This window comes from Chaetodon trifascialis, chromosome 19 (assembly GCF_039877785.1).
Source record: "Chaetodon trifascialis isolate fChaTrf1 chromosome 19, fChaTrf1.hap1, whole genome shotgun sequence".
Lineage (NCBI taxonomy): Eukaryota > Metazoa > Chordata > Actinopteri > Chaetodontiformes > Chaetodontidae > Chaetodon > Chaetodon trifascialis.
This window is the reverse complement of record NC_092074.1, coordinates 8,156,020-8,173,317: the sequence shown is the minus strand read 5'-3', so window position 1 is coordinate 8,173,317 and position 17,298 is coordinate 8,156,020. Positions and strand designations below refer to the sequence as shown.

Below are 17,298 nucleotides of genomic sequence, written 5' to 3'. Positions count from 1 at the left end.
GGGGAAGAGCTCCCAATCACTGTGGCACCTCATATATTAACACACACACACACACACACACACACACACACACACACACACACACACACACACACACACACAGAAAGGCCAGGCGCTAAACACCCCAGTTAAAGCATGCAATTTTATGACTTCTCAGTCAGTTCATTAGGACTAATTTGAACCTAATTTGAGCCTATGTGGGCAGGTTTACAGGGTGACTCAACAGAGTGACTAAACATAGAAAGGCATGGCTCCTTCGGAACAGCACATTTTACTCCAGAGAACAAATGTAGGAGGCCAGTACAAGCAGCCCCCTTTGATGTGGAACAACATATTCATCAAGTTCAAATGAACGCATTGTGCTGGAGTTCTCCTGAGTCTTAATCTCCAGTCAATCATTAACACATGTGACTGGTTTGTGACAGCCACACGCAGCTGATTGGGCGGACACACTGGTGGTGAGGTACGACGGCCTGTTCGCACCAGGAAGTGACCTGTCTTAGCAATGTTTTGCAACACAGCTAATTAGTGACAAGCTTCTTCCATTCATGAGCTTCCTTGCTCCCTCGAATGTTAGCAAGACAGCTTGCTATTGGTCACCGGCACGCATTTATGGGTCAAAGTTCAGCAAAGTTGAGCTCAGCACCAAAAAATCCAGACAGATTTCCTTCACATCTGCAAGCGGATCCATTGGAATTCAGTGGATTTCAACACAAAATGTGGCCATTCCAAACGCCGGTATGGCCCAGCCTTAAGGTATGAGGGAGGGGAAGGGAAGGAGAGGCCACTGTAAACCTTTCAGTATGAAAGCGTGTTTTAGCGTGCCGTCTCCAGCAGTCAACAGAAGTCAGGCCTGATTTAACATCCCTCTGGCCTCTGGCACACACGTGGAAAAACAAACACACACATACCGGTTTGTGCACAAGGGAAGGATAAAGCTGCATAAATGTGCTAGAACCAGCCTCACTTGTCCCTGCACAGCTGGACAAAAGCCCATTTACTAAATCAATGTTTTATTTACTGAGTGTTTTAGTCCCCTGCATTCGTGTACATTTGTTCGCCCATGCCATGCAATGCAATGCAATGGATGCGGCGACCTTACTCACATCACCAAGGGTACAGTAACGTACACTGTGTGACTGAAGCCATCTGTTTCTTATACTTCTGACTGAAATGAATCAGCATTCATGTCTTCAAACTGCAAGTCACTCATTATTTTAGTGACATCATAGACATGGACAACTTCCTAATGCTTTTAATGAAAAAAACAGTCCTCTGCACAACATGAGCTGCTGCACTGTCGCTTCGACTGTGGTAAAAGTGGCAAAATATGTTGACGTCAGCCTGGCTCGGATTGTCTTTCTCTGTCCATGTCTGAGAAACCTCGCTCTCTGCTTAGACTCACTTTATCTGCTGAGTTCGAAACATTGTTCCTTTAAAGCCATTTGGCAGCTAAAGGGCCAGGGGAATGTATGAGGGTCTGTTAAAGGTCAACAAGCGTTATTGCAAAAATGATCTTCACCAGCTCATCTGGACAATGTCAGAGCAGCACTTTGTTGTCCCACTTGGCCACTTTGTCTTAATCTCACACAGCTATATTGAGCCTGTGTGGCACTATAGGGGATCTTAATGCAGGCTGTCTGTGACAGCATCACATTTCAGACAGCCTTTCACTGGAATTGGGTTCCAGACCACCAAAAGTAAATGCAGACGTTGAGAAGTCTGGAAGTGGAAGTCACCCTTAAACACAGTGGTGTTTGGTGCGGCCCCTACTGTCCTTTCTCTTTGATTTCTTCAGAACACAAGCCTTCACTCTTCTCACACACTCTGTCCAAGTAAACATGCACATACACACACAACCAAAGGAAGCGAAGTGGTGGTGGGGGGTGGGGGGGATTGTCAGCCATCTCAACGCACAAGAAATTCAATTAAGCAGACAGCAGGATGTCTCCGAAACCCAACCTCCTTTGAGCTCAATATGCCCTCCTACAGTCCCCCAACACTCCGCCCCCAGGCTTCCAGCCAACCCCTTACTGCCATTCCGCCACTCCCCCAACACCACCAAGACCTATTGAGGGCCCTTTGCTGGGCCCCTCTTTCATACTTTCCTCGCCCAGTGCCTCTTTTGTCTCAAAGACAAGGACTAGATTTGCATTTGCCAAAGAGGAAAAAATGAAAAACCAGACAAAATTGACTGAAAAAGATATGAAACACAAGCCTCTGGCTCAAACAACAGGCCGCTGTTACTCTTTGCACACCGAGCGCGGTCATCATCCTCCCTCTTCTTCCCGTCTGTGTGTGTCTGGCAACCGGACAGATGCTGTTCATTTAGCACTTGAGCGGCAGTCCTCGAGCTTGTCTCCTAAATGCCCAGGGGAGCCACTGGCATTTGGACAGCATTAAATAAAGTCACTCTGCAGACCTCACACCACGGCCAGATCTGACCTCGCAACATGGTCACTCTGCTCGGATTTCAAAGCAGCCAATTGAGTAAATCTGTGCTGCTGAAGAGTATTCTTCCTAGTCAGGCCTGTGGAAGCTGGTGTTGAGTGCAGGCAAATTACATTTTCTATCCAAGCAGGTTTTTGAGATGTGTTCACTGCAATGAGTGATGAAACACTTGTTTCATCCCACTGCTTCTGGCTACAGTCATCCAACTTGTGTAATAGTAGATTAGGATCAATGTAGTGCTGCTTTGTTGTTGTTTTTATCGATTCCTATCTTGGGTTATTTCGAAACACCATGTCAATAACAGTTCTGTTTCTTTCCGCATGGTGTTGTTTGCAATTATGTAAAAGCCAGAAAGATTTGTGATGCTCAGCTTTGTTTAGGAAGAGATAGCATCTATCTCATTACCAATGCACTGCTTTTAACAATGAAATAATAAACCTTCTGTCAAGTGAAGCGAGACATTCCCATGCTGGCTGTGTCGTGTGTGTGTGTGTGTGTGTGTGTGTGTGTGTGTGTGTGTGTGTGTGTGTGTGTGTGTGTGTGTGCGCACATCCGTACATCATTGACAATGATGAACACACTGAGCCAGAGCCTCAGGGGCACACAATGTCACACACAACTAGCGAAACAGCGGCTTAGAGAGGTGCTGGGCTGCTGCAGACACAATATTGATGTTATGTAATGACAGCCAAACACCGCCCAAAAATCTGTGTGTTGGCGTGAGAGTGTATGTGTGTGTTTCCAGATTAAGGGCTCCCTCAGCTCTCCCTCGTGCATTTTTCCATCCTTTAGCATTTGTTACCTTCACGGCCTTCACAGTCCACAGGTCTACATGATCTGATTTGAAGCTGATGGCTTTGAGCTTCTATATACTGCTCGCCCTTGTAAATCAGGGGAAAACAAAAAATATACACGTGAGGTTTCAACTGGATGGGGGATTTTTTTCCCCCCTCCCCAATGATACAGAATTTATTCCCCTTGCCAAACAGATCATGGCGAGTTATCAGCCCATGTGCTTGCTAAACGAGGCTTAGTGTCCTCCTGTTCCATCAGGGCATTTTCATGCCAGCTTGAAGCTTTCAGCTGCGTATTTAGGTCTTAAAACAGGGACATTGATTTCTGGTCCCATGCCATGCATTTCCAGCGGGCCCTAAGCAGACATGAGTGCTCTTCCACAACCAAAAGACGACAATGATAATCAGTGAACGACCAATGAACAAAACAAAAAAAAAAAAAATCAATTTGCTTGAGCCCTCTCTAAAAGCTATTTAGATAAGTCCGCGTCCTTGAGGACCATCAGTGCACTGACCTAAATCATTGCAGATTCACATGATGGGGTAGCATGGGACTGAAAAGGCCACTTAAGGATGCTGTGTGTGCATATGTGTGTGCGTTATAATCACCCCAATCAAGACTTTACAGTGTGGCTAAACCAAGACCCCCACCCCCCACCCCATGTTAATCCTTCACAGCAGTTTTGATCAGCATATGTTGTCAGTGCAATCACATGCACATAGTAAACACATCCTGACTGTACTGTCTGACAGCAGGAGGAGGAAAACAGGCGTAAGAGGCCGGTGGCATACCCGTCTTTCAAGAGCATAACTTTTAGTCATCCTTTTCATCCCATGTGAGCAACTTTTGGACAATTCTCCAGTGTTTAATGTGAAAAAATGTGGTTTATTTTGGAGCTTATCTCTGGCCTGTTGGTCTCTACAGTGCAATCTTCATGTGTTAGGTCTGCATACAGATTACAGCAGCCAGGTGTGTTTCCACAGGTGGAGGGCAGTGTGTGTGTGTGTGTGTGTGTGTGTGTGTGTGTGTGTGTGTGTGTGTGTGTGTGTGTGTGTGTGTGTGTGTGTGTGTGTGTGTGTGCACGCACTCACCATTAAGTCCATTGGGGATGCTCCTGTGATGGTGTGGTGCTGACAGGTCATCCATGGACCTCCTCATGGTAGGGCCCATCTTACTGTTCTCTGAGGTGGGCTTGTGTATGTGGTTGTGATTGTGATGATCGGGGCTCCCAGCACTACCTGTGCTGGACGTGCTACTCCCGTCTCCGACATCCCTGACCGTGCCGGTGCCACCGTTCAGGTTGGTTAAACTGGACTGACTGTCTATGGAACTCCTGGACCCCGCTCCGTTCCTCTCCTCATCCAGCATGAGGATGATCTCCTTCAGCTCAGAGTTCTCCCTCAACACGGTGTCCTGGTTGGCCTCCAGCTCCTTCAGCTTCATCATGTAGGTGCCCACCTCCTTCCACATGGCACTGGCAGTGTAGCGGCCGAAGCGCTGCCACTCCCGGGACAGCTTCTTGCCCTTCTGTCGGTCATCGTCCAGGAAGCAGCACAGCTCCCGGAGCTCATGGTTGTCATCCTGCAGCTTCTGATTGATCTCCTTCAGGCTCCGGATTTCGTGCAGGTGCACCTGCAGCCGCCGGTTGATGTCTTTCATCATGTTGCCGTGCTCGATCATCAAGTTCATCTTCTCGCTGTCAACCCTCCTTAATCTCCGGAGCAGCTCGTCCTTGCTGCACCGCAGCAGCTCCTCGTCCGTCAGCTGGCTCATATCATCCTTCGGTCCCTCGGACGGATTTTTAGCCATGACTGTATTGGCTGTGAGTCTCGGTTCGTTGAAACGGCGGTTTGAAATTAACTCTCAAAACTCATGCAACCAAGTCTCATTTGCGGAACTGTGTTCAAACGCATTTTTGGGGGTGTGAAAGTATCGCTCTGCTCTCCTCTTCAACAGGCCGGTGATGAAAAGAAAAATATGAATGTGATGCTATGGCAACCCGAGCATGAACTGAATGCCCTCACTAATCTTTTAAAGGTAAAAATCCTCCATGAAGCTTGGAAACATTCTCGCATTCCGTCATTGACCACGACACATGATTAGAAATCGATTACCAGTGATTTTCGATCAGCTCCTGGTCCCCAGCGCCGCGTCCCGTCAACACAACAATCCGCGTCCCATCGCAGTGTGCGGCGTCTCCGCCGGACACTGCTCCATTCAAATGAGGGTGAACAGAAAACCGAGCAAATACTAGAAAAATAACGTCAGCTAGATCTCAATTTGGGCTGAAAGGTGAAAATTAGCGTAAACACGGCACCTCTGAAAGCGCACTTTTTTTTTTTTTACCGGCGGTGCTCTCCGTCTACAGCGCTCCTCGGATAAGCCTCTTCTACGAGCTGCAGCGTCGGTGGACGGACGACTCCAGACCTTCTCAGGCAGCCAGCTCGGAATTAGCATCAGACCCCCTCCTCCTCCTCCTCCCCCCGCTACTTGTCCAAGCACTCGGGTTTGAAATCATTCAAGAGGATTTCGGCCAAGACGGCCAATCAAGACGTAGGAGAGGAGTGGGCAGCAGGTAGATGAAAAAGTGCGCTGAAGCCTCATAAGGCTCAGGCTCGGCCCTCTTAAAGGGACAGTAAGACGCGTTCAGGGCCGACAACAACACATCAATCAAGGGAAAAAACAACAGACCGCGAAATTAGCGCTTAGAATACCTGTTTTTACACATATTTCATAATAATATCATGCGTACATTTAAGGCGTTTCTTTTTATATTCTTAGACTTTGGGTCTAAGAAAACTAGTTGCTTTCATTTTCAAACAGCAACAACAAAAAAGCTGTGTTAGCAGTATTGTACAAGCTATTGACCCTATCGCTAATTATGTAATCATATAGCCTCTGACTACAATGTGATTCACCACTTAAGTTTTTCTGAAGTGTCAAAAAATGTGACAACAAACTCCTGAAATGAAGCTTAGATGAGCAACAACTCGACACTGTTGGTTCTCTGGTAATTGTAGTTTAACAGGTGCTTATGAGATTTCTTTGCAAGGTCATAGCGCCCCCCTGCGGTACGCTGTGGGCTATGGCTCAAAATACAACAGGCAAAAAAAAAAGTCACTGCTCAGCAAACTGAGCATGAAATGAAATCAGATAAGCAGACATTAAATTAATCAAGAGTTTATTAAGTAAGTACAAAACAATCCACAACAGGTTACTTCTGCATTAGTACAATAATTATTGTTTATATATAATAATAATAATAATAATAACTGTTATAATTTCCTTCATCCATCCATTTATCGTCTATACCCGACCATCCCTTTCGGGGTTGCAGGGGGCTGGAGCCTATCGCAGCTGTCATTGGGCGGAAAGCAGGGTACATCCTGAACCGGTTGCCAGTCGATTGCGGGGCGACATACAAAGACATACAACCATTCACGCTCACACTCACACCTAAGGACAATTAAGAGTCACCAATTAACCTAATGAGCATGTTTTTGGTCTATGGGAGGAAGCCGGAGTGCCTGGAGAGAACCCAAGCATGCACAGGAAGAACATGCAAACTTCACACAGAGGCCCTGCCTGACCCGGGGATCAAACCGGCGACCTTCTTGCTGTGAGGCAAGCGCATGAGCTGCTGTGTCAGCATGCCGCCCTAATTTTCTTCAGTGTTTTTATTTTCATTAATAAACTCAGCATTTTTTTTTTAAATTGCCATTGAAGGCACAAGACAAGTGCAGACACTCAGGGGCGGTATGGAAGAGCTAAAGCGTTAGTTCCAACCAGTGCTGGAAGAAGTATTCAGATCATTTTCTTTAGTAGAAGTACTAATACCACACTGAAAATACTCCACTCCACTATTTATGCTGCATTAGCTAGCATAGTTTAGTAGTTTGATCTACAGCAATGCATCATATTCTCTAAGATCATCATATGTTTGTGGCATATCTTTAAAAAGTCAACTGTTCATGAAAAGGGTATGAATGAATTGTAATCTGGAAAGTAGTTATTAAGGTATCAGACAAATGCAGTGGAGTAAAAACAGTATTTCCCTCTGAGACGTAGTGGAGTAGAAGCGCAAAGCTGCATAAACTGCAAATATTCATGTAAAGTACAAATACCTCAAACTTGTGCTCAAGTACAGTAAGTGAGTAAATTTACTTGGTTACATTCCACTGCTGGTTCCAGCAAGATTAAAGTGCTAATGATTACTCATTACTGTTAGGAAATAAAAATCCTCATAACTCCATTTGAATATACTGTGCATATCAATCAAACAAGCATTGCTGATATCATTTACAAAGGTTTTGAAATAGAACGACTTGGCAGCATTCAAGGCTTTTAACTGAGGCCGGATCTTAGCATTTGACCATTCATTTGCTGTGACTCCTGTGTCTGACGGAGCACACCACTCCGCTCTTTGGCCTGAGCGTGAGAGTGTCCAGGATGTCAAAGGTCTGTCCCGGCTGAAGGGTGAAGTCAAACCTCTGGAGCAGCTTGGCCATCACCACCTTAGCCTCCATCTGAAAGCACCCATTGAGTTAACGCCATATGTTGTTATGTTTCGTGTGTGTTTGTGTTCATTCTTTTTGATTGCCACCACCCACCTGAGCAAAGTTCTGTCCCAGGCATGAGCGTGGTCCGAGGGCAAAGGGGTAGTAGCAATAATAAGGCCTTGTAAAGCAGACAAGAGAAAGCGTTCAGTACACACCATTGTCCCTCTTTCATCTTGTACGATCATTAATGACACTAAAATATGTTGCTTTGTGTAAACTGTGTGCTGCTTACTTGGGAGCATCTGGGTGAAATCTGTCTGGATCAAATCTCAGCGGGTCCTTGAAGAATTTCTCCAGTCTACCAGTCACGTAGGGGTTAAACTGAATTTCAGAACAGTTTATTGAACATCTGATGGCAGGGAATTGTTTACACTTTGTCAGTATTCGAAAAAATACTTCCTGTTTTATTGAGTGTTTTTAAGTGATAGCTGCCACTGTCCTTCACGTATGGAAAGCACAAACACACTACAGAACATTTTGGGATTCTGATACATACTTCCTGTTTTATGGGAACAAGCAAAAGTGAATGACTCACCATACACATGACTCCTCCAGGTATGTGGATGCCAGCAATGACAATGTCTTCCAGAACATCACGAGATGTGCCTGGAGCTGTGGGGTAAATCCTCAGAGTCTCTTTGAGCACCTAGTGTAGTGTTGAAAAACAAAAAGTAGATGAAACACATTTAAGCAGAATTGCAGAGAGGAGGTAAGTGAATGATCCCGGCTATGCGTTTCACCTGTAGATGGAGCCATTGCTCATATTTCAAACAACAGCATTTACAGTGCAGGCTAACTTGGGACTTTGTGAGTAAGTTGCACCACGGATTCACAACGTGCTTCATTTTCTTCAAAATACATACCTGTGAGAGGTAACTCAGTTCTCCCAGATCGTCATAACTGATGTCCTGTTTCATCCCAATGACTTCATCCACCTCTTTCTTCACTCTGGGAAATAGACACTGGAGAAACTCATTGCTCAACAGCTACATTATGACACTGCTTTGCACTGTATTATTAGTTCTCACTTCTCCAGTATATCAGGATGTCTTGCAAGTTCCATGATGCAAAAAGCCAGCTGATTAGCTGTTGTCTCCTGCCCTAAAATGGTACAGATGACCAAGTGAATCAGAACATCGCCTTCAAATGGAGCAAATGTGGATCAACAACACACAACACACATTAAAGTGATCATATTCCTAATATCATATCTGCAAAGCAAAAAAATTGGTTTAAATGAGCAGGTGACATAAGAACAACACAGGACTTTTTTATTTAGAGCATTTTACAAGATGAAGCACAAACAACGCAGACTCACCCGCAATGAAAAATGTCACAAAATTGTCCAACATGAACTCTTCATCTTCTTGAGTCATGCTTTCCTCTGGAATAATAAGAAAATACTATTGAACAAACCAATATTCTAGTCATTTAATCACAGTGCAAAAAAGTTGAACTCATTTTCTACACCTGTCTGACCTACTTCCAGACATATCTACTGTAACATTATCTGACTGTGAACTTTGCACCACCATCTATTTCTGTAGAAATGTTAATAACACACCTGTTGAGATGATGACTGCACTTTATTTGTGCTTTTTGTATTATTTGTGATAGTATTCTGCACAGTTTAAAACAAGTATTTGATTCTCATCTAGACCCTTGAAAGTATTGTTTTAAACTGCCATGACCCTATTTACAACACAGGGATTTAAAACGTTCCTCTAATCTAATCTGAACCTCAGGAACCATAACCTTTGCCAGCACTTTTGATGATCTGCGTGAGGATGTCCTTGGGGACATCATCGCCGTTTCGTATGGCAGTCTTTCTCTCATTGATCCACTTTGCTCCAGTGGTGCGCAGCAGGTGGCAAGCTTCCTTCACTTCATTAATGACAGGCCAGTTCTTTGGATTGAACTGGAAATGCAAGGTTTTAGGATCTCACATGGTTTGCAATATTTTCATCATCCAAACTCCAGACCAAGTTGCAGTAATGTCCTACCTGAAAAAATGTATTTCTGGTATGGTGCAACATTCCTTTAAGACATGTCTCAATGGCTTTAGGGAAAGGTGAACTCTTATTCAGCAGGTCTAAATCCACACCAAAAGCAACCTGAGAGGTATCAGGAAAACAAACATAGTTACAATCTGATTAAATTAAAGGCTGTGAGAAGATGGCGGTTTCATCACATTCATGGAAAAACTTGTTTGATCAAGGCTACTGCAGAGGAAGCTGCAAAACAGACTAAGGCATAGTACCTTAGCAATAACATCCAAGGTAACACAGTTGACAAGGTGAAGCATGTTGGCCTCTGTTTTGGTCTCGGCGAAATCCGAAAGTTTAATCATCAGTTTCTCTGCCCTCTCATTGAAGGTGCCCATAAGACCTCTCAAATACCTGCAAATAATAGTAGTTTTAGACAGTGGACTAGCATGGTCAGGACATACCCGCAAAGCTCAAGAGAAAATCTGTAATTGGACAAAACAAAAACAGAGCAAAGGATATTCTTTGAGATGATTAACTCACAAGCTGCTGAATGCAGGGTCCATGATCCGGCGCTGTTTATACCACTGTTCATGGTCATGGGCAGTGAGCAGGCCATTTCCTAGGAACCTTAGAGACAGAAAAAGACAGAAATGGAACTTTCCAAACAGCAAAATAAGGCTGCAAATGACTTGACATCACAAAACTACAACTACTTATCATTGCTACAGTGTTCCTAGTTCTGTTTGTCAACAATGAATGACAATGAGACTATCTGTATCTGTATCACTGGGATGTATACAGCATGAATAGCTTGAATAATCTGACAGTTGGATAAAATACCTTTGACCAAACAAGCTGAAGAGTCTCTTGTAGGCTAATTTATTTTTGGGGTACTTTGGGGACATCAGAATTTCCTGAAACAGAGCCATCAAAAGAGGGAGCATTGGAAGACAAGGTGTTTTTAGAGCAAATATGACAGGACATAAGCTTTCATACAGATTTTCATCAAACAGGACAGCAGCTGGCACTGTAGGGCCATATTTATTTTGGAAAGATTTCCATGAAAAGTAGGTCTATCTGTCTTCTTGTTCCCTTTTACACCGTTTATTGCGCAATATTTATGCAACGACTGGTTTTGCAAACACGATTGTTGGGTGCCGTCTTTACCTTGGTTGCCTCTGGACAGGTCACGGCGAGGAAAACATAATGAAGACTATTTATCCTGCAAACAGGCCCATATTTCTCTGACCTGTAAATTACATCTTAATTATAGGCCTGAATTGCAAATATACATCCATAGTTACACATGAAAACCTGGACCCACAGTGAAGGTGCACAAATCACAACCACAGAAAAAAAAAATAGCATTTCGATACCCCCCCCCCACACACACACACACACACACACACACACACACGTTATGTGAAGATGAATAGTCACAGAAAAAAAACAACTTAAACACAAGACAGCTGCACAAAAGAGGAAGAGACTATCGAAACTAGTTAACTGACCTGCATACAGTATCACAGACAGCTAGTTACAGCCTGAGGGCAAGAGTTAGCTGGACTGCTTAACAGTGTTGCTATGGCGTTAGTTCGTTTTGCTTACCATTCCAGAAACTGGTCGTGTAGTAATCTGTCATTTTTCATTACCTTTAAAAACGTTGGTGAATGTCCGAGGAGAAAACTGTGGAAGAAAAAAAAGTTCAGGTAATGATGGTAACTTAATGCAACTAAAAAACAAAAATGTCTTCGCCGACGTTAGCTAGGAGACGAAAGTAATGTTAACGTTAGCATTAACTAAACAGCGACCCACTTTACCCAGTTAACTTACCTGTCCCTCGGTGGTCCAGGTATGTGGTCATATTTCGTGTGAATGTGGTGAATATACAGGCAGTAACCAAGAAACGCTATTAAAAGCAGAAAAAGCAGAAACATGAGCGCTTGAGCAGCCCAGCTCAAAATCAAAAGAAAAACGGCCATTTCGGTAAGTCAAGTCAAGTCCGTGGAGTTGTGTCGCGGGTTAGCTCGTCTGTGAAGTGAAAAGATCAGCCCATTCAATTCAATTCAGTTCAATTCAATTCAATTCAAACAACTTTATCTATCCCAAATAGGGCAATTCAGTTTGCAGTCTCCAGTCAAATAAGGAACAAACAAACAAACAAAAAAGTTAGTCAAAGAGTCAAAGCCAGTCCAGAGTCGTAGAGTTAGTACGTCAATTCCTTCGATATCTGCAATGTTGACGCAGCTATAAAAACTTCTATGTCAAGGCGAGGCTAAAGTTGGCATCCGATTTACAGCTTTTGATTGGAATTTTCCGGTCCACCTTAAAAGTGTCATAACGCCTGTAGATGGCGGTATTCAGTCGTTTTCCTAATTCATGAACTGAGAGCATGAAACATTGTAGGACGATGAAAAGAGAGTCAACCCTAGATTGCAACGGTATTTAATTCATCTAAAAACCAGGATTTTATTTATTTTATTTGTAGATCTACTCTCTAATATGTGTAACTCACAGTAAAATGTAAATGATGTATTTCTATGTCTTTTTCTGATCTACATCACATTAGACCTGTTCCTGATATAAAACCACAACTCTTATACTCCTCAAATCTGGACTGGATTATTAAACAGAGTCTATACATTCATAAAAACACAGTCTCTGATTTGTGAAACCTTTATTCTATTTGTGAAGATGCAAAAAGGGTGCATTTCACTGCTTTTTTCTCATCTAGACCACATTAGACCAAGTCCAGGTCTACAACCGCTACACTTAGACTCCTCAAATCTGGACTGAATTATTCTACAGAGCCTAAACATTCATAAAATCACTCTCTGGTTTGTGAAACCTTTATTCTATTTGTGAAAATGCAAAAAGGCACATTTTGTCAAGCATTGAATTGTTACAGGTTCCATAACTCAGTGGTTAGGGTAACGGTTTTATATATCAAAGGTCGCGAGCTCGATTGTCGCAGGGGCATGCCTGTTTGTAGGCTAGATTAAATTGATATCAGCTTTATTGTCATCATCGGAGTGCAACACAGAGACAACGAAATGCAGTTTAATATCTAACCGGAAGTGCCAATAGTCATAATATCCAAAATAGAAATACATGTTTGTAGGTTAAATGCTCTGCAATACACAATTCTAATCCTATTTTAGCGAGCTGGAATCATTTTGACAGGCAGGCTGCTGTCGTCCAATCTCTTCTCATTATTTCCAATTTTCCTCGTACAGTCACTTCTCACCATTTCCAAGTGCAATAGTATTTCTCAAGTGCAATACAACTTATGACATTAGTAGTTTTTTCATAAGAATATTGGCAACAGTAGTTTTTTTATGGCAGTAGGATTTTTATGGCATTTACAATTTTTTCTAATCTGTACAAATGTGCATACACATAGTTGTTTTTCTATTCTGTACACCTTTTTTTATAGTATACATACTTTTTGCCAGTGGAGCAGAGTGTCCAAACTTTATTTATTATATTTTGTTTTCAGTTTATTATATGTATTCTAAATATTTCTTTTGTTAATTTCCTTGTGTGTGTATTTTGATTACAAGTGAGTGTGAGAAAGAATTAACGTGTGAAAACAGGCGTCAAGTAAAGTTTAGTTTTTTGCAAACTCAAGCCACTGAGGAAATAATAAGAAAGAAATCAAACAGGATAGCAAACAGTTCCACAGTGTGTGCATGTGTGTAGTTACACTACGTGTGTAGTTGTGACGACTGGTTCTTATAAATGTTTCTCACATTGCTATACATTTCCACACATTTCTCACACACACACACACACACACACACACACATATATATATATATATACCACAAGTATTACTATTTGGTTATATGGCATAAAAAATAAGTCACTTTCCTACTTGTCTCGCCTAATAAGTGATTTTTTATTTAAAGATTCATAGCACATGATAAGAGTTCAGGTTAAAGGAGATATGTTCCTTGTCGGGCATCAAAAGCAGAAGTAGGCCTACATGGCACACACTCACTGCATCTTGTGAACTCCCTTTCATGATAAACATGACACAGAGGTGAGTTGGAGAGCTTTCACGACTTTAAAACTAAAAAGAATCCATCCCTCACCAATCAGTTGACAAGGGAAATCCTCCATGACTGAAAATAGGACCAATATTGCCAATCGGAGCATACAACTACACATAGGTAGATGCACTTCACACTTCAGATCGTGTCTGCTTTCACTTCAGAAACTCTCCGTTGGTTTATACAATTGCACTTGTTTCCAGGAGCAGAAGAACAGGGTAATTGTTTGAGTCAACACAGAATCTCACATAGGTTTAATAAAGAGATCCATACAGAAGTGATGGACTAAGTGACGCATGTGGACATTGAGAATCAAATGTGCACTTATGTTTGCTCATGTAATAAAACACATTCTGTGGTGATAAAAGGGGCTAAAAGGCTGTGACAAAGGAAGCAGAAAAGGCACAAAATCCTATTTAGAAACAGCTATATTGTTTCTTTTATGCATCCTTCTTCAAGAACTACCATAAATTGACTGCATCTGATGCATTGCCCCATTTTCCCTGATGCATTACCCTGTACAGCATCCGGTATGTATGAGTTAATACAGTGAAAATATAATATAGAAATATATAGCTCTGGAAAAAATTAAGAGACCACTGCATTTTTTTCTGAAATCAGCATCTCCACATGTATGACAGCCATTCCATTCCAGTGTCTTTTGAATTCCAGTACAAGCACACCTCATTCTGCTTAATGAGGTTCTCATTCAGTGATCACCTGAACCAAATCTTATTTAATAAGATAAGATAAGATTTTACTTTATTAATCACTGCACACACGCCATGCTTCGTGAAATTATTTTTCTCTGCGTTTGACCCATCCTGGTCTGTCGTTCCTCCACAGCAGACCAGGAGCGGTGGGCTGCCAGCTGCCAGCCAATGCCGGCACCCACGCCCGGGCACCCATCCTCCTTCGTCACCATTGGTCAGGTGGTGATCTTCTTGCATGTTTTTAGTGGGGGTTATTAAGGAGGAAACCCCGGGTGAACACAGGGAGAACTTGCAAACTCAGAAAGGCCCCTTTTTCCTCGAGCAGCAGGCACTGAAGACACGCCACCAGCGTGATTCGAACCGGGGACCTTCTAGCTGTGAGGCGACAGTGTTACCACTTGTGCCACCGTGCTACCCAAAACATATGTTCCCATACCAGGAGTCGAACCCGGCCGACTGGGTGAAAACCAGGAATCCTAACCGCTAGACCATATGGGAAGATGCCCCTTTTTTCCTCGAGCAGCAGGCACTGAAGACATGGTGGACACACCACCAGCGCCCACAGTGTTACCACTTGTGCCACCGTGATACCCACGGAAATGAGGAAACGTATAAAAACCATTGCATGGCAAAAACAGTGCTAGCAGCACTTCAAAAGTAATTGGAATCAAAAAATATCTATTGCACATGCCAAAAGAGTTGAAAAGAAAAGTTCTGAGTGAGGAAAAGAAGGGTTCAATTCTGGCTTTACTGGCAGAGGGATACGACGGCGGTTCATAAGAACAATGTCAAGCAGCAGACACTGGGGACAACAAAGCTACAGACTAGCAGAGGGTGAAAACGACTCTCCACTGACTGGGATGACCATCAACTCATTCGAATGTCACTCAGCAATTGTAGGATGACATTAAGTGACCTACAGAAAGAATGGCAAATGGCAGCTGGGGTGAAGTGCAAGGTGAGAATAGTTCAGGCACCTAGGGTGATTAGGGTGATAGGATCCAACAGTGATTGGATGGATTGAAATTTGGTTCAGATATGTTCCCTTCAGCATGAGCTGTACCATCAAAACTAAAGACATTCCCAGCAGCATCAGTTGTACTTTGTGTTTCCTAATTAGAAAATGTTAACATGCTAACACATTCAACTACAATGGTGACCACGCTCATTTTAGCATTTATTTCTGCCTCATGAATGGAGGCTGCATTTTGAGATTTGTCTTGTTGTTCATCTCAGAACAAGACTTCTCATCAACAACACCTCATGTTCCTGCCAGCCTACAAAAGTAAACAGATCTGCAACCACCAAACACTGGCACCAGGCCTGGGCCACCAGCGCTATAATTAAAAGAAAGAATCACACCACACGCATATTCACCATCTACGTGCAGGTTGAAGTGTGTTCAACAGTTTAAGATGGCAGCGCAGGCACAATGCTAGGCTCAGCGTCTCACTAGAATTTGCAATACAGTTATTATTGTCATACTGGATTCCAGCCTGTCCGCTCATTACAGCTTTGCGAATACTTCCTACAACAGACAGCAACTTTTGGATTTAAGATTTTGATGCACAAGCAGTGTGTTCGACAAGTTTCAGCTCCCCCAAGAGATCGCCAGGACAACGAGGCCGACCGACTCATCTACAAACATTTCTGAGGCTTACAAAGCTGCCCCCGTCCCCCACGTGGGACAGTCTGGTCACCTCTCTTTGTTCCCACTCCCCAAGTACACACCATTCATCAGATGTGTGAGGCCATCAGCAAGGACTGCTGAAGTATGGCTAGAGGGAGCAAACACCGCACCAACCTGCAATGCTTCTCTCCCGGACAAGTTCAAGTTCTACGCTCACTTCGACTGGGACAACACACCACCAGCCACCAAAACTACTCCCCACCCAGATGAACAGCATTCTGCATGCAGCAGGGTGAATGTCCGTAAGGCTGCCATGTGCTTAAGGCCTGTGCAGAGGAGCTGGCTGGGGTCTTCACTGACATCTTCGACCTGTCACTGGCCGAGGCAACAGTCTCCATGTGCCTCAAGACCACCACCATCGTGCCGGTGTCGAAGCACTCAGCTGTAGTGGGCCGTAATGACTTTCACCTCGTCGCACTCACCCCTATCATCACCAAGTGCGTCAAGAGGCTGGTATTGGCCCACTTCAAATGCTGTCTTTCCCCCACACTGGACCCCCATCAGTTTGCCTACTGACCAAACAGGTCGACGGAGGATGCCATCTCCACGGCACTGCACTCCACCCTGATGCACCTGGACAACAACAACACCTACAGCATTCACCACAGTAATCCCATCCAAGCTGGTCAACAAATTCAGTGACCTCGGCATCAGAACCTCCCTCTGCAACTAGACCCTAGACTTCCTGACCAACAGACCCCAGTCTGTTAAGTTAGATAACCACACCTCCACCACCCTGACCCTGAACACCGGCATCTTCCCATATGGTCTAGCGGTTAGGATTCCTGGTTTTCACCCAGGTGGCCAGGTTCGACTCCCGGTATGGGAACATATGTTTTGGGTAGCACGGTGGCACAAGTGGTAACACTGTCGCCTCACAGCTAGAAGGTCCCCGGTTCGTATCACGCTGGTGGCCTGTCTTCAGTGCCTGCTGCTCGAGGAAAAAGGGGCCTTTCTGAGTTTGCATGTTCTCCCCGTGTTCACCCGGGGTTTCCTCCTTAAATAACCCCCACTAAAAACATGCAAGACCAACGGTGACGAAAAAAG

The 17,298-nt window shown here is 43.8% G+C and overlaps 2 protein-coding genes and 1 non-coding gene across 6 annotated transcripts in view; 1 reads left to right on the top strand and 2 right to left on the bottom strand.

Moving 5' to 3' along the window:
- The window catches only part of ccdc85cb (coiled-coil domain containing 85C, b), a 43,089-nt gene extending 37,140 nt beyond the window's left edge, over positions 1-5,949 (bottom strand). The window contains exon 1 of one of the 4 annotated variants that reach the window (XM_070987694.1): positions 4,338-5,949. In XM_070987694.1, the coding sequence (XP_070843795.1) occupies positions 4,338-5,055 (718 nt within the window). In that variant the 5' untranslated portion in view covers positions 5,056-5,949. The remainder of the gene's footprint in view (positions 1-4,337) is intronic. The other 3 variants (XM_070987696.1, XM_070987693.1, XM_070987692.1) reach the window with 3 other exon arrangements.
- Positions 5,950-6,412: 463 nt separating this feature from the next.
- On the bottom strand, positions 6,413-12,082 carry LOC139347861 (cholesterol 24-hydroxylase-like). Its single transcript, XM_070987691.1, has 15 exons — positions 11,627-12,082; positions 11,402-11,479; positions 10,961-11,042; positions 10,634-10,707; positions 10,334-10,420; positions 10,066-10,204; positions 9,809-9,919; positions 9,561-9,723; positions 9,124-9,189; positions 8,834-8,906; positions 8,669-8,753; positions 8,341-8,451; positions 8,038-8,126; positions 7,857-7,923; positions 6,413-7,772 (listed from the first exon to the last, which is right to left on the bottom strand). Exons 1-15 carry the CDS (start codon positions 11,773-11,775, stop codon positions 7,623-7,625), a joined length of 1,524 nt encoding a protein of 507 aa, XP_070843792.1. The 5' UTR covers positions 11,776-12,082; the 3' UTR covers positions 6,413-7,622.
- A 4,927-nt stretch (positions 12,083-17,009) lies between these two features.
- Positions 17,010-17,080, top strand: trnae-uuc (transfer RNA glutamic acid (anticodon UUC)). The gene has a single exon. It is a non-coding gene; the product is annotated as a tRNA-Glu (tRNA).
- The last annotated feature ends 218 nt before the right edge of the window (positions 17,081-17,298 follow it).